We start from the raw sequence: 15,833 nt of genomic DNA on the forward strand, positions 1-15,833 counted from the left end.
TAATGACAAAAATCCAGAAACACAGATCAGTGGAACTGAATAGAGAATAGAGAACCCCAAAATTGGCCCACAGAAATGGAGTTAACTGTTTTTCTTTCCTGTCAAGATAAAAAAGTGCAAATAAGCAAGGGCTGGGAGAAGGCTAAAGGAACCCCGTAGTACTGGGTTCAAGTCAGGAATATCAGCATGAACTCATGTTTCTTTTAAAATATATACAGATAAATAGCTAAAGAAATAAAAATAAATATGTGTATACATGGGTAGGATACATACATGTATTTCCTAGCTCTTTGACACTCCTAGCAGTGACACACCAGTAGCAATAAACATACATAATGCCGAGAGCTTGGTTTCTAAATGCCACTTTCCAACAAAAGAAACCAGATCTCCTTGGAGAAATTAATAGCTGATTCTAGGTCTGGATCAGGGAAATTACAAGATGAACCTGGACTTTCTTATAGTTCCAGTAAATAAGGAAGTACCCTCCTCCACGATAAAATGATGGGGGCATGTTAAAGGGACTCAGGAGGCAAGCTGAAAGACCTAACAATGGCCAAACCTATAACAATTTGTGCCACATAATACATAATGTAGTACTGGATTATAATACAAAGAATAGAAAAGACAAATATTCCTTATAGAGGAATGCCAGTTAATAAATGTAGAAGCAATGAGGGAAAGAAAATCACTGTTAGAACAAAACAAGAGCCATTGATGAACGCTAAAATTAATGGATGAAACTTTAAGGAGAAACAGGATATTTGCACAACCTCAAAATATTTCCCTTGTGGTAGTTTTAACATATGACTACAAACTCTTTGATGCCCCTCCATCCAGAAGGTAGAGCTTAATCGCCCTTTCCTTCAGTATGAGGACTTTTGAGTCAGTGAAGAGTATAGAAAGAGGAAAAACAGTAACTTTACAACAGAGAAACTTGGGAGACACCACCATAACAAAGTGACCAAGGTTAATGTCACTTAGTAATATCACTTAGTAATAAGTCACGTTCATATAATCTGTCCCCTGAAATAATGCAATAAGAAGGGCACATAATCTCTGTGATATCCATCCCCCAAATCCATAACCTCAATATGTTCATGATAAAACATCAGACAAATGCAAATTGAGGAACATTTCTACAAGACTACTTATCATGTCTACAAGACTAATCTTCAAAAGTGTCAAGATCATGAAAGATAAAGACCAAAGAAGCTGTCACAGGTTGGAGGAGACTGAGGAAACATGACAACTCAAAGCAATGTGATAAACTGCATTGGATCCTGGAACAGAAAAAAGGTTGGTGTTCAGTAAAGGATAAACCTTGCCCAAAGAAAGGCTTGGCCCCTTGACCCAGCTCCTAGGAGGTAACCTCTAAGCCCTTGGAGTGTCCTGCCTGATAAGAGTGTCTGTTACCTGGGAGCCTGGAGCCATGCTGGGTAGTCTATGCCAACAGTGGGATTTATGGTAAGGGTTTTGAGCCATGTGGTATCAGTTCAGCCTCTGGAAGGGCTGGAGACTATATATAAGTGTGTGTGATGGGAAAATACATACTTGCTAAAACGGATCAAAAGAAAAAAAGAAGTGGCTATTAATATAAGAATTTTACCATGATAGAGTCATTTCATAATGAAAAAAGGGTGTACTCAACAAATGGACATAACAGTCCTAAATGCTGTATACCTAATAACAGAGCTTCAAAATAGATAAAGCATCAACTGTATAACTGAAAGGAGAAATAGAAAGAAGCACAATGTTAGTTGGAGATTTCAATACCTCTCCCTCAATAACTGATAGAATGGACATAAAATCAGTAAGGCTACAGAAGACTTGAATCATACTATCAAAGATCTTAATTCATATTTATAGATCATGCCACATAACAAGAGAAAAATACATTCTTTACAAGTGTGCATAAAACTTTTACCAAGATAGACCATATTCTGTACCGTAACAGAAGTCTCAATTAATTTATAAGTATTCAAGTCATACAAAGTATATTCTCTGATCACAATGGAATCAAATTATAAATCATAACAGAAAGTGGAAAATTCTAAAATATCTGGATACTGTAACACACATCTAAATAACACACGGGACAAAGAAGACATCCCAAGGTAAGTTAGGAAGTATTTTGAACTGAATGAATATGTAAAGACAACATATCAGTATATATTAGATGCTACTAAATGAGTGCTTAAAGGGTTATTTATATCACTAAAGCTTTATACTACAAAAGAAGAAACGTCTCAAATTAGTGACTCAGCTTCAACCATAAGAAACTAGAAAAAGAAGAGCAAATTTAACTCAAAGTAAGCAGAGAAAGGAAATAATAAACAAGGGAACATAAATAAAATTGAAGACAGAAAAACAATAGAGAAAAATCAATCACACCAAAAGCTGGATATTTGAGAAAAATCAATAAAATTGATAAATCTCTAGCCAAACTGCCCAGAAGAAAAATGAGACACAAATTACTAATATCAAGAATGGGAGAAGGGAACATCACTTCGGATCCTCCAGATTTTATTAAAAGGATAAAAAAGGAATATGATGAACAACATTTTGCTCCTAAATTAGACAACTTATGTGAAATAGACAAATTCTTTGAAAAATACAAACTACTAAAGCTCAGTGGAGAAAATGATAACCTGAATAGCCTTATAACCGTTAAATTGAATTTTTAGTTTAAAACTTTTTTAAAAAATGAGACATAATTGACATTTAATGTTGTGTAAGTTTAAGGTGTACAACCTGTTGATTTGATACACTTATATACTGGAGCATGATTACCACCATAGCATTAGCTCATACCCCTATGATGTCACATAATTATCATTTCTTTTTGTGGTGAGAACATTAAAGATCCAGTCTCTTAGCAACTTTCAAGTATATAATACAGTATTGTTAACTATAGTCACAATGCCATTCATTAGCTCCCCAGAACTTATTCATCTTCTAACTGCAAGTTTGTACCCTTTAACATCTCCCCATTGCCTCACCCCTCCCAGTTCCTTGTAAACACCATTTTGTTCTCTGTTTCTATGAGTTTGGTTTTCTAAGATTCCACATATAAGTGATATCGTACAGTACTTGTCTTTCTCTGTCTGACTTCCTCACTTAGCATAATGCTCTTAAGGTCCATCCATTTTGTCACAAATGGCAGGATTTTCTTCTTTTTCATGAATAATATTCCATGAAATATACACCACATCTTTTATAAAAGAATACCAGTGCCAGATGGCTTCACTGGCAAATTCTACCAAACATTAAAGGAAGACATAACACCATTTCTACACCAAATCTTCCAGGGGAGGGACCACTTCCCAACTCATTCTATGAAGTCAGCATTATCCTGATACCAAAAGCAGACAAAGAAAATATAAGAAAACTAAAAACCAACATCCTAAATAAGAATACATGCAAAAATTCCTAACAAAAACTTTAGCAAATTGAGTCCAGTGATATATAAAAATGATAATACATCATGACTAAGAGGGGTTTAATTCCAGAAATGCTAGATTTATTTAACTATCAAAAATCAATATAATCAATGTAATTTGACAGATTAACAAATTAAAAAAGAAAAGCTATATGATTGTCTCAATAGCTGGAGAAAAAACATTTGACAAAATCCAACATCTCTTCTTGATAAAAACTATCAACAAATTAGTAATAGAGGTAACTTCCTCAACCTGATAAAGAGCATATATGAAAAACCCACAGCTAATATACTCAAAGGTGAAAGACTAAATATTTTCTTCCTAAGATCAAGAAAAAGGCAAAGATATCCACTCTGATCACTTCTATTCAACATTGTACTGTAACCAGTACAATAAGACAAGAAAATAAATAAAAGGCACCTATAATGGAAAGGAAGAAGCAAAACTACCATTTCTCACAGATGACATGATTGTCTATGTAGAAAAGCTTAAGAGGATCAACAGTAACTACTAGAACTAATAAGTGAGCTTAGCAAGGTTATGGGATACAAGATCAACATGTGAAAGTCAATTGTATTTCTCTATCCTAGCAAATAACTGTTGGAAATTTTAAAATAATTAATACCATTTAAAATAATATAGGCATATGAAATAGGGATAAATTTGACAAAATGTATAAAACTTGCATACTAAAAACTACAAAACACTTCTGAGAGAAATGAAAGAAGACCTAAATAAATGGAAATATATACCCTGTTCATGGATCTGAAAACTCAATATTATTATAATGTCAATTATTTCCAAATAGATCTATAGATTCAATTCAATCCCAATCAAAACCCAAGCAGGCCTTTTATAGTAACCAACAAGCTGATTCTAAAATTCATATGGAAATTTAAAAGACCTAGAATAGCCAAAACAATTGTGGAAAAGAAAAGTAAAGTTGGAGAACTTAACACTATCTGACTTTGACTTATTATGAGTCTACAGTAATCACTAATGCTAGAGTAATACAGAAGTTACAACAATGCCAACAGTGGTACTGGCAGTAAGATAGACAAATGGAAAAACAGAACTGAAGTACTTCCAGAAATACAACCAATCAACTGACTTTTTTACAGAAATGACAAGGCAAGTCAATCGAGGGAGGATAATTTTTTTTAAACAAATGGTTCTTGAACAATTGGACAGCCATATGCAAAACAAAGTGAACCTAAACCGTTTCCTAAGACCATATACAAAATTAAATCAAAATGGATAGCAGGACTAAATGTAAGAACCAATATTATAAAATGTCTAGAAGAAAGCATAGGATAAAGTCTTAGTGACCCTGAGTTTTGCAAAAATTTCTTAACCATGACTCAAAAAGCATGAACTATAAGGAACGTATAAATGAACTGGACTTATTAAAATTAAAAACTTTTGCTCTTCTGTTATTCAAATGAAAAGGCAAACTTGGGAGAAAATGTTTGCAAAATATATATCCAACAAAGGACTTATATCTAGGATATATAAAGAACTCTTACAACTGGACAAAGTATTTGAAAAGATATATCAACCAAGATGATATATAGATTGTAAATAAGCACAAGATGATCTATAGCATTAGTTATTAGGAAAGTGTAAGTTAAAACCACAGTGAGACACCACATGACTCCCACAAAAATGGCTAAAATTAAAAGGAATAATCATTCCTAGTGAGGGCAAAGATGTGAAGCAAATGGAACACTTATATGCTGCTGGTGGAAATGTAAAATGGTACAGCACTTTGGAAAACAGTTTGCAAATTTCTTAAATAGCTAAATATACACTCAGTGTATGACCAAACTATTCAATCCTAGGTATTCACACAAGAGAAATGAAAGCTACATCCACACAAAGACTTGTATTCAAATGTTCATATCAGTTTTATTTGTAATAGCCAAAAACTAGAAACAACACAGATTTCTATCAACACATGAATGGATAAACAAATTTGGTACATCTATACAATGAAATACCATTTAGCAGTAAAAAGTAATTACTATAGATACATGTAACAACAAAAACGAATCACAAAATAATTATGCTGAATGAAAGAAGCAAAACAAAACAAGAATGCCTACAGTACAATTCCATTTATATAAAATTGTAGAAAATTCAAACTAATTTATAGTGAGAAAAAACAGATCAGTGGTTGCCTGTGGATGGGGGGAAGGGTGTGGGGAGGGAGGGTTGGATGACAAACGGGCATAAGGAAACTTTTATGGGTAATGGATATGTTATTTTTATTGTAGTGATGGTTTTAAAGGTACATACATATGTCAAAACTCATCAAATTGTACACTTTAAACAAGTTCCATTTACTATATGTTATTATACCTCAATAAAGTTGTAAAATATATTTTGGAGACAATGAGAGAAATTTGAAAATGGACTGGATATATCGTATTAGATATCATATGAGAATTAGATTGATAATGATGATCTAGTTATGGGGGAGAATGTCCTTATTTTTAGGATATGGATGCTCAAATATTTGAGTGTAATGTTATAATGTCTATAACTTACCATCAATTATTCAGGAAAAAATTTACATATACATTGTTGAATCTAGATGAAAGTTGTATGTGTGTTCATTGTACTGTTCTTTCAGTACTTCTACATGATTGAAAATTGACATAATTAAAATGTGGGGAAAACACAATATTGTTATATTGATTTATTGCCCATCCTCGTCTTAGGAAGAGAGACATTACCTTTATTGTCCTAGAATGTAAGTAAATCTCTGGGAATGTCTCCAGGGAGGGAGACATTCTCTATCTTTACTGTTCTGGAATGTAAATAAACCTGAGCACACTGGCTTGATGTCTAGACATTAAGAATTCATGGAGAATTATCTCTGAACAGGAGGCTAGAGCCAATCACAAACAACCAAAAAGAATAATGAAACGAATGTATGAAACGAATGTATGAAACGAATGTAGAGTGGTAAGAAATGGACGGAGAAGATGACAAAGACATATTACATATGCATACTTGATGTCCCTGAAGAAGAGAAGAGATGGACCAGATAAAAAAGTTAAACAAAATAAAACTTCCCTGAAATAAAAGGCTTGAATCATGATTGGAACAGCTAACTATAACCCAGTTAAAATTAGCTCACAAAAATCAAGACTAAGGCATATGCTTCTAAAGATCCTTAACTTCCAGCATAAAAAAAGAATCACGTGGCAGAAACATACAAGAAAAATATCAGGTTAATCTAAGACTTCTCAATGGTACCACTCAATTTTAGAAGAGCAATGCTTACCAAGTTCTCAGGAAAAGAAAGTGTAACTTTAACAATCAGGGTTCAATCAGGGAAGTGGATTCATTATGAGTATTATGGAATAAGGAATTTTTATATGAATTAGATCATGCACAATTGTGGGAGTAGCTGGGGAAGTAAAGGTATGGAAGGGGAAGCTGGAAGATTAGAGAAGTCACTAAACCAGCCCTTTTGAAACACTGGCATGGGTGGATAAGTCAGTGCTTGCAAGAAAATCTGAGAAGCCAGGCACATCCAGCTGCTTAAGTGAGACTATGAAAGGAGAGCTGATGGAGAAATATATGAAGAACTGTTGCCTTTGTGGGTTGCAGCTAGGCATCTGGTGGCAGGCCTGGGGCCACTGTAGGTAAGCAGGGCTGGGAGATAGAAAGGGCTGAATACAGAGTGGAAGAGAGTGAGGAAAAATTAAGACCTTCCGGGTATCTCTGCATCTGTCCTTCCCTGTATCTAATCTCAAACTTTTGGAGTAATGGTTGTTCCTTCACTTTGACCTCCCGAATCTCATGCAATTTCTACTTTTGGCCGACTCTAACCTGGAGTCACACAGGATTCTTGAAAACACATTTCTCAGCATAACCCAGACAACAGTAGAACAATACAGCCCAATAACCTAATTTTTTTTTTCTACTGGAAAAGTTTTGTGGTGAAGTAACACCACCTGAGTTCAGAAACTCCTTCAAATTTGCTCAATTGTTTTCCTTAGTTAAATTCACTTCTAAAATAACACTCACCAAAGTTAATAATGACCTCCTTGTCACAAAATCCAAGCACCGGTTTTCTTTCCTCATGTGAATTGACCTCTAGGGTGGACAGTTCCTCCACTGAAACACTCCTTGGAAACACTCTGTTCTCTGTGAACCCCTTGCTCACCTGGTATGTTTTCACCACTCCAGCTGTTCCTTCCCATTATGCTCTGTAGATGAATCTTTCTTGGCCTGGTCCTCAAATGCTGATAGCACAAGCCTTGGTCCTTGGCCTGCTTTCCCTGTCACTCTAAACATTTTCTTTAGGTAGTTGGATGAGACTAAGATACCACACACAAGCTCTCAAATCCTGCCCAAGCATAGAGAATGGTAGGGGGGACTTGGCAGGCTCAGGAAGTGGGGTGTATCTAGTATTCATCAAGAATTTCTCCCCACACATAGTTCTAAGTGCTTTACACAGATAAGTGCATCAACTTCTTGTTATGAGTAATTGTGTACCCCCCAAAGATATGTTGAAGTCCTAACCTCCAGTACCTCAGAATGTGACCTTACTTGAAAACAGAGTCTTTACAGAAGTAATCAAGTTAAAATGAGGCCAGTAGGGTGGGCCTAATCCAATATGACTGGTATTCTTATTAAAAAAAAAAAGGGAAAATTAGACACAGAGACAGACTAGCAGAAGGAACACGATGTGAAGACACACGGGAAGAAAATGGCTGTATGACTGGAGTGATGTATCCACAAGCCAAGGAATGACTGAGACTACCAAAAACTAGGTGAGAGGCACAAAACAATTCCTTCTCTAGTGCCTTCAGAGGGAGTGTGGCCCTGCTGACACCTTAATTTCAGACTTCTGCCCTCACAATACATTTCTGTTGTTTTAAGCCACTCAGTTTGTGGTACTTTATTACAGCAGCCCTAGGAAGTTTATACACATCTCATGTCAAATCTATGAGATAGGTACTACTGTGAACATCCATCCTTTACAGCTGAAGAAATCAGGACAGAGAGGTTAACTAACCTGTCCAAGGTCACATAGCTAGTAACTGGTAGAACCAGGATTGAAACCCTAGCTGACTGGTTCCTGAGCCTATCTACCCAACCACTATGCAAATTGCCTCAATATTTTGAACAGCATTGCTCCTAAGTTGAAAAGGGGGTGTATAAATAAATCTTAATATATAAATGGTTGAATAAATTATTGCATACCCACCCCACGAACTATCATGCAATCATTCAAATGCGTTATTGTTGAGTAATAAAGCAAGCAGAGATAGTTGTGTGACATGATCCCATATTTGAAAATCAAGGAAGAAAACAATCCTTATACAGCTTCTGTCTGATTATAAGCATGTAACATATGTATATCTATATACAATTATGAGCACAGATTAAAACATGAAAGTGTTCATAGTGGTTAATTAGTACTGGTTATCTGTTGGGGATAAATAGTGGAGGAGGAAATTCAGTAAATAATAAATGTATTAGTTAGCTTTTTCTCGGTAATAAGCCACCCAAAACTTAGTGGCTTAAAACAATCAACATTTTAATCCACGATTCTGTGAGTCGTCTGGGATGGGTGGAGTGGATGGCAGAGCTTTTCTAGTCTAGGCCAGTGTATTACTATTGTAATCTATTACTATCTAACAAATTACCCTAAAATTTAGCAGCTTAAAACAACATCTATTATCTCATGGTTTCTGTGGGTCAGGAATTCAGGTGAGGCTCAGAAGGGTGCCTTTGGCTGAAGGTCTCTCATAAGGTTGCAGTCAAGCTGTAAGCTGAGGCTCTGGTCTTATGAGAAGGCTAGACTGGAAAAATATGCTCCAAAACTCACTCATGTGGGTCTCTCCATAGGGCTGCCTCATGCTTCCCCTAGAGTAAACCCTCTGAGAGTGACAGCATCCAAATTGGAAGCCCCCATCTTTCTGTAACCTAATCTTGGACGTGACATCCCATTACCTCTGCCTCATTCTATTCACTAGAACCAAGTCACTAATCCAGCCCAAACTCAAGGGAACAGAATTACACAAGGGTGTAGATACCAGGAGGTGGCGATAATTCAAGGTCATCTCAGAGGCTGCCGACCACAGTAGGCTTGACCATGGCTAGATGGATAGAATGGCTTCATTCACACATCTGGCAGATGAAATATGGTTGGTCTAGGGCACCTCAACTGGGATGGCTCATCTCTGCTCCATCACTGCTCCATAAAGTCTCTCATCCTCTAATAGCATAATCCAGGCTTTTTCACACTTGGGCTCAGGATTTCAAAGAGGAGCAAGAGTGGGCAAACCTCAGTGTGCAAGTACTTCTCAAGCCTCTGCTTGTGTCATATTTGCTAATGTCCTACTGGCCAAAGAAGTGGCCAAATCCAGTTTCAAGGGCTGGAGAAATGGACTCTACCTCTTGGGTGAAGTGGCAAAGTCATATTGAAAGGTGGCATATATTCTGATGGTAGTGACTAAAGGAGACCATCCAGACTTCTGGATTCTGGCTAGAATGTAGACACCTGAAAAGAGCTCCCATTCTTATAATTAGAAAAAATTCAGGTAATCTACAAAATCATAACTTTTCTTGAACTCATCATAGAGCAACCAACTAGCTTGATATATAAGGCAAATGCCTCAAAGGAGACAGGAAGTTATCACTGGTCACCTATGGCAGAGCAGGAAGGAAGATGGGTCTACCACACCAGCAGTAAGAATTCAGCAAGAATTTTAAATAAATTTCTAAAGGCTGAGTGTGGGATAGTGTGAGAATATAGGACCTCTGAGAGCTGCAGACCTAGGGGTAGTTAGCCCCCATTTGCAGGTTCTTCTCCACAGACCTCCACTGGGTGCTCACAAGAAACACTGGGGATAGGGTGGGATTGGAGAAAGCCTCTCTCAGTGGTGTAGGCCTGCAAGGGGACAGCTGCTGATACAGAAATGGCACAAAGCCCCAATGGGACCCTATTCCCCTACAAAACAAAAGCCTTAAGCCACTGGGGGAAGTGCAGCAAACCTTGTTGCCCACAGGACATAGGTGAAGATCCACTGTGGCTAGAGGAAAGGAAAAGGGAAAAAAACCTTCCACTCACAGAGGAAGGGCAGGAAACCATCCTAGGCCCAGACCATTTAAGGCTTTATACTAATGGGGAGGGTAGGATCACTGAAAAAGCCTCACCCTCCAAGACCTAGGGATACAGGGCCTGCCTAAGACTGAGGCTGGCCCAGGACAACTCCTGTCCCCCCACTCATCAGGTCACCAAGACCCAGGTAATAATAGAAGTCTACTACTAAGGGAGAAGCAAGAGCATAGAGAGGGAGTCTCTCTGAGATGCAGGCACATAGGAAACACCTAAAGGCAAGGGTGGTTCAGGAATATTGAGAAAAATTATCTGGAAAACCAGTGCCTACTCTAAGCACAAGGTAACACTAGAGAAATTTGAAGTCATTGACACACTGTAGGTAAAGAGAGCAACAAAACCTAAACCCAGCCTAAATCCTGACTAGATGGACTCAATTCCCCTATGCTAATGACCTATAAGGAAAGCAGCCATTATCTACTCCCAGGAATAAATATTTACCTTAGTTTCTACTCTCCTACATACAACATTGGATATTCAGCCAAAAATTACATGCAAAACAGCAAGAGAAAACAATCCACTGTCAAGAGACAAAGCAATCAACAGATCCAGACTCAGTTGATCCAGTTGTTGGAACTGTCAAACAGGGAATTTAAAATAACAATGATTAATTAATATGTTAAAGAGGGTAGTGGAAAATGTAAACAACAGGTATGAACAGATGGGGAATTTCAGCAGAGAGAATGGAAATACTAGAAATGAAAAGAAAACATAACTGAGATGAAGAATGCCTTCAATGGGTTCATCAGTGGATCTAACAGAGCCAGGGTAGGGGTTAAAAATCAGTGAACTTGAAGATAGGTTAATAGAAATTATCCCAACTGAAACACAAAGCAAAATAATGACTGAAAACAGGCATACATATAAGGATAGAAATTTGCAGCATTTTCTGTCTAACAGTCTCTCTTCTGGTCATAAATTATTTACATTATCATACCATGCAAAATATGTTCACCTCCATTCCAAGACCTCTAAACGTTTATCCCAAATTATAGCATCAGGCTCAAATCTAAGACTTTAAGTCTTCTGCATCAGGTTCAGATATGGCTGAGGCTCCTTGGGTGCAGTTTCTCAGTTTCTTGATCCAGAGACCTGTGAGTTAAATGACAAGTTATATGACCACCCCCCCAACCCAACACACACACACACATAAATATAAATACAATAATGAGATAGGGACAAGATAACTGCAACAGATACTCCCATTCAAAAAGGGGAGGAACAAGAGGCACATATGTCACTGTTCCATAATAATTCTGAAATCCCAGAGAGCAAAAATTGTCAGGTTTCCCTGCCCCAGGGGCAAATAATGTTTCTTGCTTAGGTCACGGTTCTACCTGGGAATGGCTTCCCAGTCCATTTTAGTACATCGTTCTTGGGTCTTCTGAGACAGCCTTCTTTTCCCATAAGAAATGGCCCATGTTTGCAGCTGAGTAACTTTCTCAGCTTGCTTCCTGTTCACAGAAGTTAGAGAGGGGAGTCCAGAGGCCACTTTTCATTTTGGACTGTTTCAGTCCCTTTAAGTCCAACCTGGAGGTAGTTTTGCTAGTAAAACTCTATTAAAAATGTTACAAGTTTCTATGAATCTGGTTTGTATTTACTCCATGTCCCAAATGCGACATCAACAATTCTTTTTACCCTCCCTACTTTGAGCAGTGTGTCAGGCTACTGGGAAAATGTGAAGTTTTAAGAAGCTGTTTGACTTAGCTGAGAGAGTCTCCCAAACTCCAACTTAAATATTTCACACATTTTAACAAAGGGTCTTAGAACCACATCTACGATTTGATCTCTACCCTTGGGCCATTTTTTCACCTTGAGAATATTTTGGTGGCTGGAGAGACTGGAGATGTGAAGCAGTTATTTTCAACCCAGCCAAGTCCTGGCTTTTCTGTTATTTCTTCTGAATTCTGCTCACAAATGGAACAGTTATTTGCTTAGTTCATACTTTTCTTTCTGTATCTTATCACATGCAGCTAAAAGAAGCAAACTGATAATTCCAACATTCTGTTGGAAATCTCTTTAGCCAGATCCACAAGTTCATTTGGTACATTCTCTATCTTTCCACAGAGGATGGTGACTGTTTTGCTATTTCTTTCCCTTACTAAACAACACAGACTGCCATCTTTTCCAGCCTTTCTTAACAGTTTTCCTCATTGTTTTTCCAGTCTCTGCCTGCTGCCCAGGCCCAAAGCTAATGTCACGTCTTATATTTTGAAACAATACCCCCAGTAGATGTACACTTTTAGGTATTACTTAGCATTTGCTGTGCAACAGACTACCCCAAACTTAGTAGCTTAAAACAATAATCATTTTATTTATCTCATAATTCTCCAGGTTGGCTGGGATAACTGGTGTGGCTCTTCTGGTGTGGGCTGGCGTGGCTGGGGCTGGAGGTTGATGAAAGCCTCACTCCCATGTCTGGCATTTGGTCTAAGGGGCTTCAGCTGGCCTGGTTCATCTCTGTTCCATGTGGCTTCTCATCCCTCAGTAATCTGAGTTTCTTCACATGAAGGTCTTGGAATTCCAAAGAGCAGCAAGAGAGGGTAAGACTCGAGGCAGGCTTTACACACTTCCCCAGCATCTTCTTGAATCTCTTTGTTAATGTACATTGGCCAAAACAAGTCACATGGCCAAGCTCAGAGTCAAGGAGTAGAGAGAGAGCTCCACCTCTTAATAAGAAAAACAACAGAGTAATATTACAAAGGGGGGTGCATAAAAGGATGGGAGAGATCTGTGGCTATTTTGCATTGTACCACAATGAAGGAAGATAAAAATACGATGTCATGGAAACCAGTATGAATGATAGGATTATATGTATGTATTCGTGTAAAATTGTATCAGCAGATGTGTGTATATATAAAACCATAATGACTTTAAAACTGTGGATTCACATGAGCAAAATATTCAATAGGAAACATATTTGATAGACACAATTACATTAAATCCAAAAAAAATTTTCAATTCAATTATTCCTCCCATTGTGCAATGTGTTCTGCTGCAAATACTCTACAGAACTGAGAGCAGGTCTACACATTAAATATATCATTTTGTTGTCCTACCTTTTGTTTTGTTGCCACTTTAAATTGCTTAATATAACACAGTAAACATTACAGTCATTTATATGATTTTGCATACTCCATCTATAAAGAATTTGATAATAACTTGCCTTATATAATACTTTGTACAGGAAGGCTTTTCCTAATGCCTCAAACTGACAGCATTTTCCCTGGTATGAATTCTATTATATTTTGTGAGGCTGTGAAAATATGGAAGTTCCCCTTCATTCAGTGCATTCTTAGAGGGTCTCTTCCAAATAATTTTTCTCCTCTCAGGTGAAACAGCCTGATGAATTCTTTTTATTATACAATGTATTCATATATGATCGGTCTTGGTTGAATTTTATAATACACACTTAGACCTGATTTCTGTGATAAGGTTTTCTCATTTTCAAGAAACAGGTTTACTTTCATGTATGAATATTGCGATGCATACTCAGAACTGATTTCTGAGTGAAGCCCTTTCCACAGTCACTACATTTATAGGGTTTCTCTCCAGTATGAATTGTCTGGTGTTTATTGAAATTTGACCTGTCAGTGAAGGCTTTCCCACATTCTGCACATATATATGGTTTCTCTCCTGTGTGAATTCGCTGATGTACTTTGAGATGTGGTTTCTTGGAGAAGGATTTCTCACAGTCAGAACATTTGTAAGGCTTCTCTGTAGTATGGATTCTCTGATGTGTAATTAACTCTGACTTCTGGATGAAGGCCCTCCCACAATCAGCACAGACATAGGGTTTCTCTCCAGTATGAATTGTCTGGTGTTTATTGAAATTTGACCTGTCTGTGAAGGCTTTTCCACATTCTGCACATATATAAGACTTCTCTCCAGTATGAGATTTCTGGTGAGTATTGAGATTTGACCTGTTGGTAAAGGCCTTCCCACAGTTAGTGCATATATAGGGTTTCTCTCCTGTGTGAATTCGCTTATGCATCTGGAGTTGTGACTTAGAAGGGAAAGATTTCCCACAGTCACTGCATTCATAAGGCTTCTCTCCAGTATGAATTCTTTGATGTGCAATCAAGTGTGCCTTTTGGATGAAGGCCTGCCCACATTCAGTACATATGTAGGATCTCTCTCCTGTATGAATTCTCTGATGCATTCTGAGCGTTGATTTTTGGGTAAAGGCTTTCCCACACTCACTGCACTTGTGGTGTCTCTCTCCAGTATGAATTTTCTGATGTACATTGAGGGCTGAGTTGAGGGAGAAGCCTTTCCCACATTCACTGCATTCATAAAGTTTTTCTCCAGTATGGGTTGTCTGATGCCTAAGTAGAGATGACACTTGGAAAAATGATTTTCCACATTCACTACATTTATAGGGTTTTTCTCTAGTATGAATTTTCTCATGCATAATTAATTCTGAATTTTGGATGAACGCCTTCCCACACTCAGAACATATATACAGTTTTTCATCTCTATGAACTCTCAAATATATACTGAGTAGTGGCTTCTGTGTAAAAACATTCACACATTTGCTAAGTTCATGAGGTTTTTCCATAGTATGAATTCTCTGAGGTGCAAAGAGGTGTGACCTCTGGGTGAAGATCTTCCCAAGTTCAGTACACATATTTGCTTTTTCCCCAACAGGAAATTTCAGATTGTGACTGAGTGCTTGTTTGAAGCTGAAGACTTTTCCACATGGATTGCTGTCACAGAATTTCACTCCTGTATGTGTATTTTCATGGTTAGTATAAGAAGAGCTCTGGGTGAAAACTTCACCGTGTCCAATAATTTTATCAAAGTTCTTTGTTGCATTGTTTTTATTATGAATAGGTACATCTAAATTATACTTTAAACTCTTTCCAAATGAGTCACGTTTATGGGATCTTTTCTGTGAAGGAATACGATTTGGGCCTGGATGAACAAATTTTCCACTGTCTTTATATCCATAATCCCATTCTGTATTCAATATTTTCTTATTGATGAAAGCAGCATGACTCAGAGGTTTGTTCTGTTTTTCCTGATAGCTTTTTATCTGTTCAGCACCGTGCCACAGTTCTTCTAAAATGGAATACAATGAATCATCTCTTGTATCTTCACCCTCCATTTCACTATGAAATGAAACTTTTCCAGAAATTCTTTTTTGTGAGGTCTTAATCCCAAACTTTTCATCTAAAAACAGAATGAAAAAGTAAAATTGACACAAAGAATAGATGGCAGAAGATTAAAAGGTACACATAAATTAA

General features: G+C 37.3%; 2 protein-coding genes across 3 annotated transcripts in view; both read right to left on the reverse strand.

Annotated features, from left to right (window-relative positions):
* The window catches only part of LOC132417940 (zinc finger protein 81), a 142,314-nt gene that overhangs the window by 64,750 nt on the left and 61,731 nt on the right, over nt 1-15,833 (reverse strand). Inside the window, exon 5 of one of the 2 annotated variants that reach the window (XM_069540377.1) lies at nt 12,919-13,253. The exons of the other annotated variant lie outside the window; for it this stretch is intronic. Within the exon in view, the coding sequence (XP_069396478.1) occupies nt 13,207-13,253 (47 nt within the window). The 3' untranslated portion in view covers nt 12,919-13,206. Of the gene's footprint in view, nt 1-12,918; nt 13,254-15,833 lie in introns of those variants that run through there. 2 annotated transcript variants of the gene reach the window in all.
* Nucleotides 13,643-15,833, reverse strand: part of ZNF157 (zinc finger protein 157) — a 505,987-nt gene continuing 503,796 nt past the window's right edge. The window contains 2 exon segments of the mRNA XM_060001697.2: nt 13,643-14,423; nt 14,508-15,219. Coding sequence (XP_059857680.2) covers nt 14,051-14,423; nt 14,508-15,219 — 1,085 coding nt within the window. The 3' untranslated portion in view covers nt 13,643-14,050.

The sequence above is a fragment of the Delphinus delphis genome, chromosome X (genome assembly GCF_949987515.2).
Source record: "Delphinus delphis chromosome X, mDelDel1.2, whole genome shotgun sequence".
Classification (NCBI taxonomy): Eukaryota; Metazoa; Chordata; class Mammalia; order Artiodactyla; family Delphinidae; genus Delphinus; species Delphinus delphis.